A 15,000-nucleotide genomic window follows, 5' to 3' on the forward strand; every position below is an offset into this window, starting at 1 on the left:
TTCGTAACTTTATTTGCAGTCTGCAAATTGGTTGCTTTTTTATTTACAGGCAGCAGCTATTACCAATAAAGCGGAAGAAAAGCTGGCATTGGGACCTTTAAGTAGCAAATTGAAGCTAAGTACGTGAGCCCTTTGGCTTCCCTGTGTGGAATTTTGACTGGAGTGCTCACTTAGGGCGTGTTTAAAGAAGTCCAAAATGAGAAAACAGCAAAAAAGTTTCCCCGAAAATACACCATCAGCTAACATCTAACATTGTCCAACACCATCCAAAGCCGTTTAAGAACGTCCAGCACACTACTATCCATCTAACACAATCAAACGCCATCCTATACCATGCACCACCGATCAAAAACCGTTTCAAAACCATCCACCAAAGTCAAACGCCATCAAAAAACGTTCTAAACCATCCAACTGCGTCCACTACCGTCCAACCACGCAACACTGTCTGACAACAACAACCAACAACCAGCTTTATTTGCATGACCATACAAGCACATACAGTATTGCAAAAGCTATGTTTAGGAATCAAAATTACAACACAGGGCAATTATGTTACTTATTTGTCACGAACATCAAAACAAAAATATATATAGAAATATACAAAATATAAAAAATATATTTTATGAATTGTATATTGATAAAGTAATTAGCTGTAATTAGAAGAGTTCATCAGTTCATTGATCAAACGGTTTATAGGTAACTGGGTAATATTTAGAATCAGAGTCTTGACTTTATAGTAAAACTTTTTCCTAATCATAGAGTATGTAGGACATTGAAAAAGAAAGTGAACTTCGTCTTCTATTATATTGCATCCACAAAAAGGGCAATGCCTATTATCCTGCGTAGTTTGATTATATCTGCCTATCTCTATCATTAGTTTGTGATTGCTTATTCGTAGTTTTACTAAAGCCCTTCTCCCAGCTGCTCCTCTTGTTGAGTCTAAGTAACTAGAGGAGTAAATCCGTTTTAAAAGATCTATAAAATTCAAGTTTTTGAGAATGTTGAAAGTCGAATGACATTAAAAAAGCTTGTTTGACGAAAGATTCCTCATCTTTAGACTGTATATACAAAATGTATTTGAGAATTTTTTGATTGATAGTGATATTTAAAGGAAAACGACCAAGCTCTGCTCTACAAGCTATATTAGAAGCTTTGTTGTTTACCTCCAAGTATCGTTTACAAAATTGAAGGTGTGCCTTCTCGATTTGTGAGCCGTCCCAGGTCTTGAAGTCTGGTTTGGCATACACACCCCAGATTTCACTGTTACGATGTATGTTAGAATAGGGGAGATCATAGTATCAAATATTTTACAGGCGAGAGCTGCTTCTAGTTTGCTAAGATTCGTGTGCCGGCTCAAGCTGAAGAGGGCATGAAGAGCTTTCTCCTTAAAATGTTCAAGTGACACTGAAAAATTTCCCGATGGGGACAAAACTGTTGAACAGCAACAGCTCCAAAATTATCCAACACCATCCATCTCTATTCAACACCATCCAACACCATCCATCTTTCTCCAACACTATTCAAACCATCCAGTACCGCACATATGCAATCCAGCAACATAAAAAACCATCAAAGACGGTTGAAGAACGTCCAAACTCGCCCAGCAAAGTCCACAAACATCCAATACCTTCAACACTGTTAACACCATCCAACACCATCAAACAATATCCAGCAGCATTCAACACCATTCAATAACATCCAAAAACGTCACTGAAACCCCATCCAAAACCGTCCAACATTTTTCAGCAATATTTAACACCATCCAACATAAGTATTCACCAAATCAGTGGATGGCAATTTTCGCGCGTTTTGATTGGCCCCCGTAACTCGGAATATCTTTCAGTTGGCTAATCACAGTTTTGGGCCCGGAGCAAAGATGGTGTCTCGTTTCGAGACATTTCGGAAAGACGAAATTTGAGCGATAAATGAAGCATTCGTACAAACAAATGCCAAGAAAGCGACGAACTTTGGCTTGTCGGTGATTTTTACTGGTAGATAGAAAACTATTTTCATGCTGAATTTGCAACGAAATCGTAAAATGCACTTAAAAAAATCGTAGAAATGTTTGTAAATTGTAAACAAAGTTTCTACTAAGTGACGTTTTTGATTTACAAAAGTTTATTTTTTTTATTTTTATCCAATGCAACTAATTCGGTAAATACTAAAACAGCTCCCCCTCAGGGTCAGTGAACAGCGCTAGATATATACCTCGACGCTTCGCGTCTCGGTATATCCATCACCACTATTCACCTCCCCTTCGGGGGATAGTTGTATACTATGCAATGCTATCCAACTTAACAACATTTCAAAGGAATCAATTATGTTACTCCCAATAGAGCTGAGTGAAGCTGCCTTACATTTTGGATCCAGTTTGTACTTACACCATTCAACAACATTCATCGCCGTCCAACACGTTATCATTTAGGAATTAAGATTACCTTTATGATAGCCATTACATATCTGTTCAGTGGCTTCAGAGCCATTTTTACATTTTGTCAGTAATTTTGAGTTTTTGTTTAAACTTTAATTGGACGTGTTTTGGCCAATTATCTACATGTATACACTTCCATCTTTGTATCTTTAGACTAAGGTTCCGCCTTGGGGTCGTTTTTTTTTTAGACGAGAAACGTTTGCCCCATTTTGTCTCTCTTCACCCAGTTGTATAAATAGAGTATTCCTAAAATTTGCTAGTATCCCATCCAGGCGGAAGAAGTTATACTCCTAGGTGCTTCAACCTACAAAACTTAGTTAAATTTTGTGAAAAGTTGAAGCTGGCCTTACCGTTTCCAAGTCGGTAAGAGGATAGTGTTCAACGACAAGTCTTCGAATAGTAGCTACACAAATAACAGTTCTGTGCTGTACTTTAAAATGAAATAAATACTTTTTTTATCCTCCCCTTAAGGAGGGCACAAAGAGATAAAACGGAAAACAACAATTCACCGTCTGTCCCCTTCAGGCTATAATGACCTCCCATATGAACGTGATTATTGAAGCAGCATAGCGAGGTTTTTCCCTTGTAGTGTCAAAGGTCGATAAACTATATACAACGTATGAGAAAAAAACGTCGAAAAATGTCAGAAAAAGTCAGATGAAAGAATTACGCAGAGAAAGTGTTATAGGGTGAAATGAGTACAACTGATTCAGATATCAAGGTGTTTTTTCCATTAGCAAAGTTTTTTATGACTTCTTTATAATCCCACTGTAATTTTATTTTCTCTCTTAGCTAGTACATTTTCAACGGTGGAGACGCTTGTGAAGTCGCTTAAGGAAGGCGAGGTGGACTATGTGGTGGTTGACATGTACATCCCAGTCAAGCGGAAAGACTTGTTTAATGGCACTTGGTTCGAAATTGCAGCTTTCCTGGAAGCCAATATTAACCATGGGGTCATTCTACAGGGAGATGCATATAAACTCGCTTCCAAACTGCAGGAGATGATAAGACATGACAATGTGCAGACCAATTTTCTTAAAAGCAGTCAAGATGAGGAGGTTGGGTCACAGTTATTATTAAATAATGATTAGCATTAGTGAATGAACGCTGAATGAGAAAATAGGGAATTCAACACGTTTTTAATCCGTGGTCTGCAGGTTTCTAAAATGCTCTTTATAACCAACGTTGTTACTGTCTACAGCTCCGTGCAAACGAACGGAACATTGTTGGATGATACATGTTGCGTCCGTTTGAACACCCTGTTGCTCGCTGTTGTGCAAAGTTTGAAACTCAAACTTTTGAGGCACTTCACGTGAGCCCGCTTGACCGGGACCATTTTATGAGAAATTTCAGCCCGGTTTCCGAGATCAGAAAAGGCCAAAGATCCTTTTCCCACAGAGAAACTAAGATTTGGAACTCCTTAGATAAATCCCTGGAAAGCGTGAAGAATTTTAAAACTTTTAAGAGATCACTTACTGTTTGATTGACTTAATAGTTGAGAAAAAAATATAAATAAAGGAGCTACCATTGTGTATTGTGAAAATAACAAAAAAACACTCTCGTCTAAGAGAACCTTACAAATCATTTTTACAACTAAGAACTTTTTTGTCATTGTTCTTTTAAATATTTATCCATCTCTGATCAGTTAATTCAGCGGCTTAGTTTTTCTAGATAGTTAGCGCTGAAAAAAATGAGCAAGAATTACATTCCGTCAATAAGTTTAAATCTTCCAATCATAACAAGAAATATCTAGGTCAATAACATTCCGAAAAACAAATCGGCGGCTTTGGCAGCCACACTAAAGTGGACGGAAGATTTCGATCACTAATCGAAGGCAAAATCCCCTCCCCCTTTCGTATTTTGAATTTTACAAAACACAAAAACACATATGCTAAATGCAATAAATACCAAATGGTATCCACAAGTAAGAAAAAAATAACTACAATGACGTCATAAAACAGTCACAGTGTATTATCAACCTGCTCTAGTCTTCTTTAGATTTACACAGTATTGAAGTCAACTTCATCCAATAAATGTTAATTTTAACCCTTTTGCTAATTTTGTTTTTAATAATTTTTGACAGGAAATTAGCCAAATGGAGTCTAAAGAGTCTCTTTTCTTTGACCCCACCAGTCCTTTCTTTGAGTACATTCTATTTTCTTGCCTGGGTTCCCTCGGTTTTTTGCTGGTCTGCGGTTTATTGTATCAAGTCCTCTACCGTAAACGTAAATCTTCGCAATGTAAGTGTGATATATGTCTATAACAACACTACATCGATGACTCTCGGAGGAAATTTCACATTTGCTTTCACATATTTAACTAATGGGCTTACGCCCGCTTTCTTCTTATACAAGTTCTACAACTCGCGGGTTTTTATGCTTAGAACACCAGGAGTAAGAATCTTCACCGTGTCCCCCTTCGGGGCAAAAGCGTAAATGAATTACCCTACTTTTACCTAAGGGTTGATTTCCACTGTCGCGTATTTTTTCCGTGCGATTAACGCACGTAAAATTGACGTACGTAAATGAAATAGAGGCAGTGTATGAAAGGCTACGCGAGGTTCAACTTTTACGTATACGCCTGACATTCCATACAATGTCTCTATTTCATTTACGCGCGTAAGATTTACGTCTGTACGCACGGAAAAATTACGTGACCGTGGAAATCCACCTTTAGGTTATATGCTCCACTATAACGGATAGCCTTTAGTGGCGCCACGAAAAGCTATAGTTTACAGTCAAGGATAGCTTCGTCATATCCAGCGAAATGTTCCAAGCTGCTCAATATCTTTGCAGGCACAGTTTCCAACTACACGCACTGTGCTGTGGGCAAAGCTAAACCTGATTATTATTTATATAAAGACACCTGAAAATTCCTATGAAATATATGTCTTATCTGTCTTGTTTTTATGGTTACCTTTGGTAAGAAATGTTTCCAATTTACACTTCATAGACTGGGACTTTGTACCTTTAGTTTGTACTTTGTGTTGCAATTTCAGGTCCATACAAAGAAGAACTGGAGAGAACTCGCAGGGACCTCAAACGCTTGGTTGATGAGTTCTATTGCTCGATTAGTCAGGTATGGAGGAAGATGGAAAAGAAATATAAGCAAAATCTCTTGAAGCAGGTACGCGAAAAGAGAGAACAAAGAAAGAAACGGAATAACCACTGCTAATAAATGAATCCCGAGAACAACCATGAGAACCTTGGTTGGGGCGTCTAAACTTGGCCTCACTATCATGGAGTCTGCAAATCATCAAATTGGAATCGAAGACTAACCAAGACGGAGCTATTACAAGGAGCAAGGGCTCAAACTCAATATTATTTAAATCACTGACTGTGCGTTTTCCTTTTTCACGATTACTCTTCTTGATTTCATTCTGATTAGTGCAAGATTGTATTTCCATAGCTATAATATTATGATTATTTAATAAGTGCAAAATATTCATCACATAATCGATTTTAAGCGTTCATAGTATTGTAGAGAAATGCTATCTCCTGCTGTCAGGTGACCAGCATGGTCATTGACCTGATGCAGTCACAAAATAGTTCACCCGTTCCTTCTGTCAAATAATTTCTTTTTTTTTTTTTTTCGTAAAATGGAACCAGGAAGTCCACATTTTTCTACGCAAGAAAACTTTTGTTTGATCGATCAAGTTTACATGTATATACATAGTTCCCTTCGGTCTTTTTCTAGTTGTAACTAACTGAATTAAATTTAACACAGCTAATCTCTTCATATTCACTTAAGCGCATAAGATTGCGGCCTGAGATAAATATAACGGACAACTCGATCAACTAATGACTGATGCACCATCTCTGTAAGAAACGTGATTTACGAAGTTGACCGATTTTGAATATACTGATTCCAAACAAAAGTAATGATTATAAGGATGAGAGCGGGGCCATTGTTACGTCCATAATAGTCAGTCAACTTGGAATATTTTCAGTGTAAATTAAAAATAAACAATTTAAAAATTGCCTCCTTGTTGTTAAGCATTATGCATAATAAAGAGCACACACAAAAATTGAGCTCCGTCAAATGTTAACAATCTTTTATTCAATCATTTTAAATGCTGTGGTTCGTTTTTATAACAATCCCATTGCTCTATGCTGGTTGATTTCGACTCCGCTGACCTTTAAGCTTCAGTTGATTGAGTTGGGTTATTTGCTTTTTCTACAAACCAAAACACAGCAACATGTTAACGTATATAGAGAAAGAATTTAAAGCTGTTCGTTATTACGCAATCTTATCAATCTTTTTCATTTCACTAGTCGGTTCACGGAGGAATGAGTTTGTGACTAGCCCCCGGATAGGTTCCTAGTACAACAGAGTAACCTGACGGTAAACGCACTAAGTGAATACCAATTCCCTTGATATCATCAGAAATCTCTGTTTCCTATTGGTTCTTTTACTAGGACAATTTTGACTTAAAAAAGATAAAGCAGGAAAATTAATTCCGGAAATAAAGTGAAAACACTTCCTCTTGTTTTAGCTTAAGTTAAAAAGGCAAGCTGTTTTCACAATCAAACACAAGGGACTTTCTCGCCTTTACGACTGGAAATTCAAGCAGGGTTACACTACCTCGCGAGATGGTATAAACTTGTCCTGATAAATGCCGCAGCCAGACAATTGGGTCGCGCGTAGTGACAACCCCGTCCCCAGGGCTTTTCCCATTTTTTTAGGGAAAAGCCCTGGGGACGAGGTTGGCGTAGTAACAGACGCCTGCCAAATAATCTGGGAATAATATTTGCCAGACAATCGCCTCGTAGTTGAGCTTTAGAACTTCAACATCGGAAACGATTCTTGGAATCGTTTCCTTCGATTTACAATCGCTTCGACCCCATTGGATTCTGTAGTTCCTAGGCCAGATCCGTATCTTTTTCAGAGCGCCGGTATGTAGAACCATTTACCTCATTACAACCCATCACAAGTAGTTTCACTACCCTTTATGTCTCGTCCGTCTCCCTTTAAAAACAGCAAGACATAAGCCCCATTCGCTGAGTGAAACTCCTTCTCCTTCGCAAAAATACGGCAAGAACAATCACAAGAGAAGTCATTACAAGCGCTTCGTCCCTAGCCATTTTTGAATCCTCAGATTTAGCGGCTTAGATTGTGGATAAATTAATTTTACCGTGGAAACGGTTGACTGTCACGTTCAACTTCTAGAAGTTGGTTTGTAAACAAAACCCTAGAAAGAATGTTCAGCTAATAAATCGGCCTAGCTAAGGAAAACACAACCTCCTTTACGAGGCCGAAATTTTCAAATAATTATATTCATTCAGGTCACAGCCGTCTGATATCAAAATCATGTGGAACTAGAAACACAGACGTCCGGTTAACTGCAAATTTTCTGGATGTTGATTTGGTTTTTACAATGTTTTAATTTGAACACTCTAAACGTCTTTTCCGGGGTATTAAAGAAAAAACACACACTCACGCTCGCACGAAGCACAGGGAAAAACCAAATAACTCCATTAATGACGTCATTTCCATGCCTATACACTCACAGAAAATAGCCCTCCACCAATAAGCGCTCGAATTGCTCAGTTGTAATGAAATATGAAAATGCCAAATTGCTCGCTTAGAATTAATTTGATGTTATTTATAACAGTTGTAGTGTGCTTTTGCAACTTACCTGACAAATTTTGCAAAAAACAGCGCTTTACTTTGAACGAATTGACACACTAGGAAATTACGCCGACTTACCAGAGTAAGAGTTGACCGGCCAGGTAGGAATACAACGGTCGTTGAACTGAACAGTAAATGTTTGCCCCCCCTTTGTGACTTCTATCTGATGATATATAAACGAAACAAATGTTTTTAATACCAATCATTTGTAGCGGAGCTCCACGCGCGCACTTCGCCGAGCCCCATTGCTACCCCCACCCAAACGTACAGACTCTGTGGGAGGGGGCGGAAGTTGGAAAACAGCCCGACTGGGAGGTGGATAACGCTCTTTTTTGGTGGGAAATCGCGCTTCTAGACCATGGACTGCGCGCGTTTTTCTTGACGGGAAATAGCATGACTCTCGTCGCTTTGAAAAACAGGTTTCTTTGTTTTCCAGCTTTTTCATAACAAAGGGATTTACAGTGCTAAGTTTGAAGCTTAATTGCAAAATCATTACTAGCTATATCAACAAGCGCGAGCAGAGTAAATATAACGTGCAGGAGACGGAGCTTAAGTGATGAGCAACGGAAAGAGAACGGCAGCGAGTATTTTTGGCGGTAAATCTCATGGCCACCCGGACTTTAAAGGAGAAGAAAAAAACAACAACAACAACAAAGCCGAGTCTTTCTTAAGACTAAATTAAGATTTCTACATAAACGTGGAAAAGCGAGATGAAAAAAGGAATAAAAAAACATGGAAACCAATTTTCAATTTTTCTTCAATTTGTTGGAAGAAAAACATGAAAACGCGCCCCCGTGGAATAATTGTTAAATATACGCTAAACATTAAAGGTGCATTTTAGTTTCATGTTAAGCTATATAACACTACTTTAACAAGAAAAGAGATCTCAGTACCTTTTTGAGTGTCCAGTCTCGATCTTGTGCCGGCAATTTCCTGCTTGGCATTAAAATAACTGTCTCCACAGATCCCACATCAAGATCAAAAAAATCTGCTTTTATCACGTGTAGGGCTCTGACAAAAATAATAATTAAACAAAATGGACAAACGAAAAAAAAAAGTTTTTAAAATAATTTCACAAAATAACTTCTAGAACAGCAGCAAGTGTTAGCAAGTGCTCGGGCGGAAATCTCTTATAACATAGGGAAACGACAATCCGTTTTTCTGTACTGACATGGATAACAAAACATTAATCCCTTTTTCTAATGCCATGGACAATGTATATAGGAAAACGAAAAGCGACAAGCAACATTTAAATCTGTCGGTTTTCGAATAGATCGTTTTCACTGTCACGCAACAAAAAAATAAATTGGAAACCGTTCAGTGGAAGAAGCCAAGAAAATGAAATTTTGTAAAAGACTAACATATAAACAATTTGTCCAAGTCTCAGGTCTTTGTGGCCCACAGTTTCTGAGTTATTTGCCGAAACGTTTCACGCACCTTTGTAGAGCTGTGTATGGAGACGCCACATTGGTGTACCGTTCTGGTCCACCAATATGGCCCCCGGAGTTCAACAAAAACATCTGGAGTTCACTTTTTCTATGAAAGTTCAAATTGCTGTATTTTCGAAATGAAACATGCTACGGAAATGGAAAATTGTAGAAAGATTTATTTTTTGTTTATCTTCAACCTAGTGTAAATAAGAATTCCTAAAACCTCGCTATCATGTTTAAATTTACAATTTGATGACGACACTGTGAAAACCATCTATAACCTAAGAAAAACTGAATTAACGCCGTCAAACGAAAACCCCTGAAAAACAAAAAACAATGCTCGAAAACGGTTACATAAGATGCCGTTTTAGTGAGAGTATAAACAGTAGAATGTGTTGATGTAGAGTTAATTACTGCAAAATGTAAGAGTCATACCCCTCCGTGACTTGTGTTTTGTCGATTAATTCTTGATCTTTCGTTTTTTGGTTATTTTGTCCTTCAATCCTAACAGTCAGCTTGTATTCTCTGTTTACGAATGTTTGTGGAGTAAAAACTTCGACTGTGTACTTCACTGTTAGAATTAAGAAAAATAAGTACATTACATGAGCATCCATTGGCCACTAACATTACGCGAACATGTAGTGGACATCATTGCTCATCCGTCTCTTTTGTGAGGCAATTTAAATTGTCATAATGGGGCTAGCTGAATTCCTAATAAGCATTAAAAGTGATGCAGGGAGGAGCCCTGCATACACTAAATAAATTATATCTATTTTGAGTAGCCAATCGGAGCCCGCGACAAACACTATGCCCTGTTTTACACATACTTTATGTAAAGACAGAGGTGCAAATTCCCCTGAGACCTTCATTGGCGAAACAACACATACAAGTTAAAGAAGTCTATTGATACCAGTCTCTATCTTACGTTTACAATGTGTAAGCGCAATCATTGAACCGATTACTGTACCACTGTCAGCTAACTCAAGCTGACTACCTGCTATTTCCCCGTCAAGAGCGCACTCTGCTGAGACAATTCGACCAGGAATTAGGTAGACGAAGAACCACGTTGTGGTTGTGCTACCTCCAAATCATTATTTATTTTATTTTATCGTATTATTTTCTTTGACAGAAAAAGAAGAATGTGTCCTCGCCTTATATAGCACAAAAGATGACCGCAATAGATGATAGGGATACTGGAAAATTTTCAGATTTTCTGATTAGATAACAATTGCTAGGTATCATGCCCGGGGTATCATGCTGAAATACAATGTCTAACAAAAAAAAAAATAGTTATCCATTTTACTCTTTCAAAAATGGATCATCTAAATTTCAATTGAATTTGTGACTTACCCTTACAGGCCACCAATCGTTTCACCTTATCCGCAAGCTGATCTGCGATATTGTTCACGTTTGAAGTGTTAAATTCGGTGGTTATGGCATCGTCTGGTTCCGACACAATGACTTTAAGGTCTTGCAATCGTTTTGAATTGTCAGAGTTGGAAATAAGAGCACCAGCAACTTTGATCTTCTTTGTGTCTTTCATTAATTTTTCTACATCTCGAAGCTTGTAGGTATCTTTGATCCTGCCTCTCCTATTCTCGCTGTTCCCATCTGAGAAAAGCACTATCTAGAACCTTAAGTAATATAACAAAGCATTAATATTTTGAAACTGATTTCGGAAACCAGTGAGCTGGCTACTGAGTTGTTTTTGTGTCGAATTTTCTTATGGGACTCCTGTTTTAGAGACACCCGCCTGCATCTTTTATTGGCTGTTACAATTATATCATTATTAAATTCATCCCATGCTGCAATTGAACACACCAACCCAGTTTCAAGCCGACTATTTGTATCAGGAATGCTCCTATGTCCTATATGTTTCAGAAAAAATAAAACGTGGAAAGAATACACATGTACTGTTTTACATGCACTCAAGGATCTCATCAACCTAGAATAAGGGCGATACGCAATATTTTTGGGGAAGAAAAAAATGTATAAGACAAACTGAAAAACATAACTTTCAAGTGAAACTTACCTTTTTGTTGTCAGTTGGGCGACTCTGAAACTTCCGTATGGTTCTTCTAAGAATACGTTTTAACAGGTTTTTGTCTCCGTTATTTCGCTGCTGTTTGGTTTTACTAAACAATCCATTCATGTACGAAAGTGTTGTCGCCTTGTTGCCAAAGGAACTGATGTTTAAGTGCTCAGCGTACATTGCAAATGCAAAGTTGTAGGTCACAGTTGCATCACCGTCTAGAACAGAGAGAAGTCTTTCCGCTACAGATTTTATTATTTGAGTTGTCGATGCTGAAATTTTCTCACTGTCTTGTGCCAGAACAATCACATCTGCCGTGATGCTGCAATAGTCGTCTGTAAATGATTATTACAACGAGTTATTATTAGTAGAGACAAAATGAAACACGCGTGTTCGCGTATAGTACATTTTTCATAGGTCTTAGCATCATCACTTTAAATCAAATCATTTCGTATAATATCATATATTGTATAGCTTCTCAATATGGTTGATTCGGTGGAGGAGATGCGGTTTTGTGGGCTCGGAATTTCCTGAAAAGAGGCGCAATGAGGCATTCTAATATCATGTAACAAATGTCATGTATCGTCACAGTGGCATCCTTAATAAAAAAAAAATGTGACTTTGTTGATTGTAATCCCCAGGCGTTAAGAAATTCGATTGATAGAGTTTTTTAAGGCTAAATGTGTACACCCAATTTCTTTGTATTACCTTTAGGTATTTCACAAATAAAGGCTTTATGAGGCTGATCCGCCAGGTTTTTAAACAGGCCTTTTGTGCTTGAAGAACCCTTCGTCATTACAGCCACATTTCCGTCACCAGATGGCTGGCCTGCTTGCCATTTGCTGATTGTCAATGACTAGCTATTAACCCACTTCCAAACTGGTTGCTCTTTTTTCAATCCTATATGCCATTCCACGATAGCACGCGCTTGAATCTCTTCATTAATAAATTGCCATTCTTCATCAGTTTCTATAGAAACAAGGTCGCCTTCTTTACTCTGGCAGTTGTTTCGGTTCTCGGTCCATGTTTCTCCTGACTCGGTAAATGTGTAGCAGGAATTTTCAAAGCATATCTCATTGTTTTCTACAAAACAAAAATAGTGGAAGTACAAGAAAACGTTTCTAATTTATCAGTGCTTAAGTTAAGGAAAAAATAACTTAAAACGCCCCCCTCCCCACCCCTAATTATTCTTCACTAATCATTGATAGACTGTAATTATTAATCAAGATCATAAAGCTTTTAATTCGTGTGGACTGATCCGGGAGAGTTTATTTACCAACAGGAAGTTCGGATTTGATTCTGATCCTCGGCTGCATGACCTAAAACTTCTTGTACTTGAGCTTTTTCACTTTGTTCATGTTTATCCGTCTCAAACTGGAATATTTGACACAAGCCGATTTGTTATTTGGGTATTTTCAGTACGTGCAAAAGCGATTACTTTAAATTTAAGATTCCTTTAAATATAAAAAAAATGCATATTTCTTTTAAACCAGGGAAATTCCCCTCAAGGTATCGCTAACAGTTCTTTATATCCAATAAGGGCTTATTTTAAGATTGTAGGACTGGCAGAATGTAAAGATTAGTTTTGATAGGGAGGGGGGAGGGTGTGATTTAGTAAATAAAATGAGCCCGTACCTGAGAAAGCGCAAGCATTACTTTGTGCCCATCGGCTGTATCTATCCAAGTCCCTTCCGTACGCGTAGTGATTAAAGCATCGAAACATTTCCATGTCACAGAGACAAACAGCGTGACTGCAAGTCGCTCTTGCACCTCTTTTATTTCGCGGATAGCGATTTAGTCTAGCTGCAATAACAAAAAATACATTTTACTCAACATGGAATTTCACGTGGTTACGTGAGTTTCAACCGAAGCTTTTCTATGGAATTTCTATGGTAAGTTTCTCCATTCACGAATGCAATGAAATGAACAAGTTAATCCCGGATGGTTAACGTGATCTTAGCCACCAATGAAAACCGCCCCACAAAGATTAATTTACAAGTGGGTCGGCAGTATTTATCTTTCGAGCCTCCCTTAAATAATGATTATTAATTAACAATTAATGAATGAGGCTGAGTATCTTGTGAAGAATTATGGAGATCGAGAAGGTTGTTATCCGTCGAGGCCGTAGGCCGAGGCGGATAACACCCTCCGAGATCTCCATAATTCTTCATATGATACGAAAGCCGAATTCAATAATTGTTTTATTATTCATTCAAAATAATTCCTAGTTTAAAAACATAGCTAAAACAAGCTTACCTGCATCGATGTTAAGTTTATCTTCGATAGTTTACGTTTAGGTTTGTCCAGCTCCGCAAATATTCCCCAAATAGCAGATGTCGCCCTCCGAGTTGTCTTCTTGCTGTTTTTGCTATGTTTTTTGCTATTATTACGCCTAGTTCCAGCTGTAGTTTTTACTCTTGAAACAAGTGAAGTGTCCGCCATTTTTATTTTCACAGCCAAAACAACTCAGCCTCGTTCCCACGGTGCCTTAACCTGTAAGAACGCTGCATTTTTGTCGCCATTTCCTCGTTAAAGTCAAAATTCTTCCAAATTTGGTCATCAGTAACTGGTTATGGTGAATTATGCGAGTGCTTTTAACCAATCAGAATTGGGGAAATATTTTGAATGAATAATAACATCAATTAATACACATTCGCCAATTTATCTCATAGATAAGTTATCAAGGCTTGTTGACCTAAAATGAAACCTGTTATCAGTAATGTTGTGATAATTAAGACAAGGATTGTGTTTATTTGTTCAGGATGTCACTGACAAGTTTAATTGGAGCAATGTTCGAAAAATGTCCCTCAATTCATCCGACAGATTTGTTCAGCAAACAAACTTTCATTAAATGTGAAGAAAGCACATTACCTTTTTTTTAATTAAAAGAGAAGAAAATAAATCAAAACATCACAATCAAAATAAACGTTGCAGGTCAAATTTTATTTCAGGTTAAAATTGATTTCACCTAGGTTGATTCTCAATTTCCTTTCTTTCGTAGCCCTAATTCATGGTAATTAGGGCTAGGAGACAAAGGAAATTGAGATTTAACCTACATGTAGGGTAAAAGAATTTAAACTGAAATTAAATTTGACCTGTAACATATACATAGACGAGTATATCTCGTGGAAATATCATATTAATCAAGTTACATCATTCAAATCTTGTCAAAAGGACTGAATATTTTTCCACGTTTAAAAACATTATATTAACTTACTACATCGTCGGGTGTCATTATTGTACCGGTATGCCTGGTCGACAAACTGTGCATTACCCCTACATTTTCCTCCGTCACTGGTGAGTGCAATCTCGCAAAAATCATGAGATTTGCAACAGCTAAAAGAAAATTGAACATAAAATCGGGTAAGACTAATCTGTGGAACTGCAGACCTCGTAGCCGTGGAACCTGTGGAACCTAAAGAAATGACGGTTTTATTACAACTGGCTTCAGTTAACGTGATAAATAATTGGTTACG

General features: G+C 37.6%; 1 protein-coding gene across 1 annotated transcript; it reads right to left on the minus strand.

The window, feature by feature from the left end:
* Nucleotides 1–6,467: 6,467 nt before the first annotated feature.
* Nucleotides 6,468–12,374, minus strand: LOC140921949 (uncharacterized). The gene is made up of 7 exons (XM_073371962.1): nt 12,233–12,374; nt 11,525–11,859; nt 10,843–11,126; nt 9,928–10,063; nt 8,956–9,073; nt 8,141–8,225; nt 6,468–6,607 (listed from the first exon to the last, which is right to left on the minus strand). Exons 3-7 carry the CDS (start codon nt 11,033–11,035, stop codon nt 6,570–6,572), a joined length of 570 nt encoding a protein of 189 aa, XP_073228063.1. The 5' UTR covers nt 11,036–11,126; nt 11,525–11,859; nt 12,233–12,374; the 3' UTR covers nt 6,468–6,569.
* Nucleotides 12,375–15,000: the final 2,626 nt, after the last annotated feature.

The sequence above is a fragment of the Porites lutea genome, chromosome 12 (genome assembly GCF_958299795.1).
Source record: "Porites lutea chromosome 12, jaPorLute2.1, whole genome shotgun sequence".
Taxonomy (NCBI): domain Eukaryota; kingdom Metazoa; phylum Cnidaria; class Anthozoa; order Scleractinia; family Poritidae; genus Porites; species Porites lutea.

Coding starts and splice junctions, on each gene's coding strand:
- LOC140921949 (XM_073371962.1), bottom strand. CDS start 11,035: ATGAAAGACACAAAGAAGATCAAAGTTGCTGGTGCTCTTATTTCCAAC. Junction 9,074..9,927: donor AAAACACAAGTCACGGAGGG/GTATGACTCTTA, acceptor TATTTTTGTCAG/AGCCCTACACGTGATAAAAG. Junction 8,226..8,955: donor GAGACTGGACACTCAAAAAG/GTACTGAGATCT, acceptor ATATATCATCAG/ATAGAAGTCACAAAGGGGGG.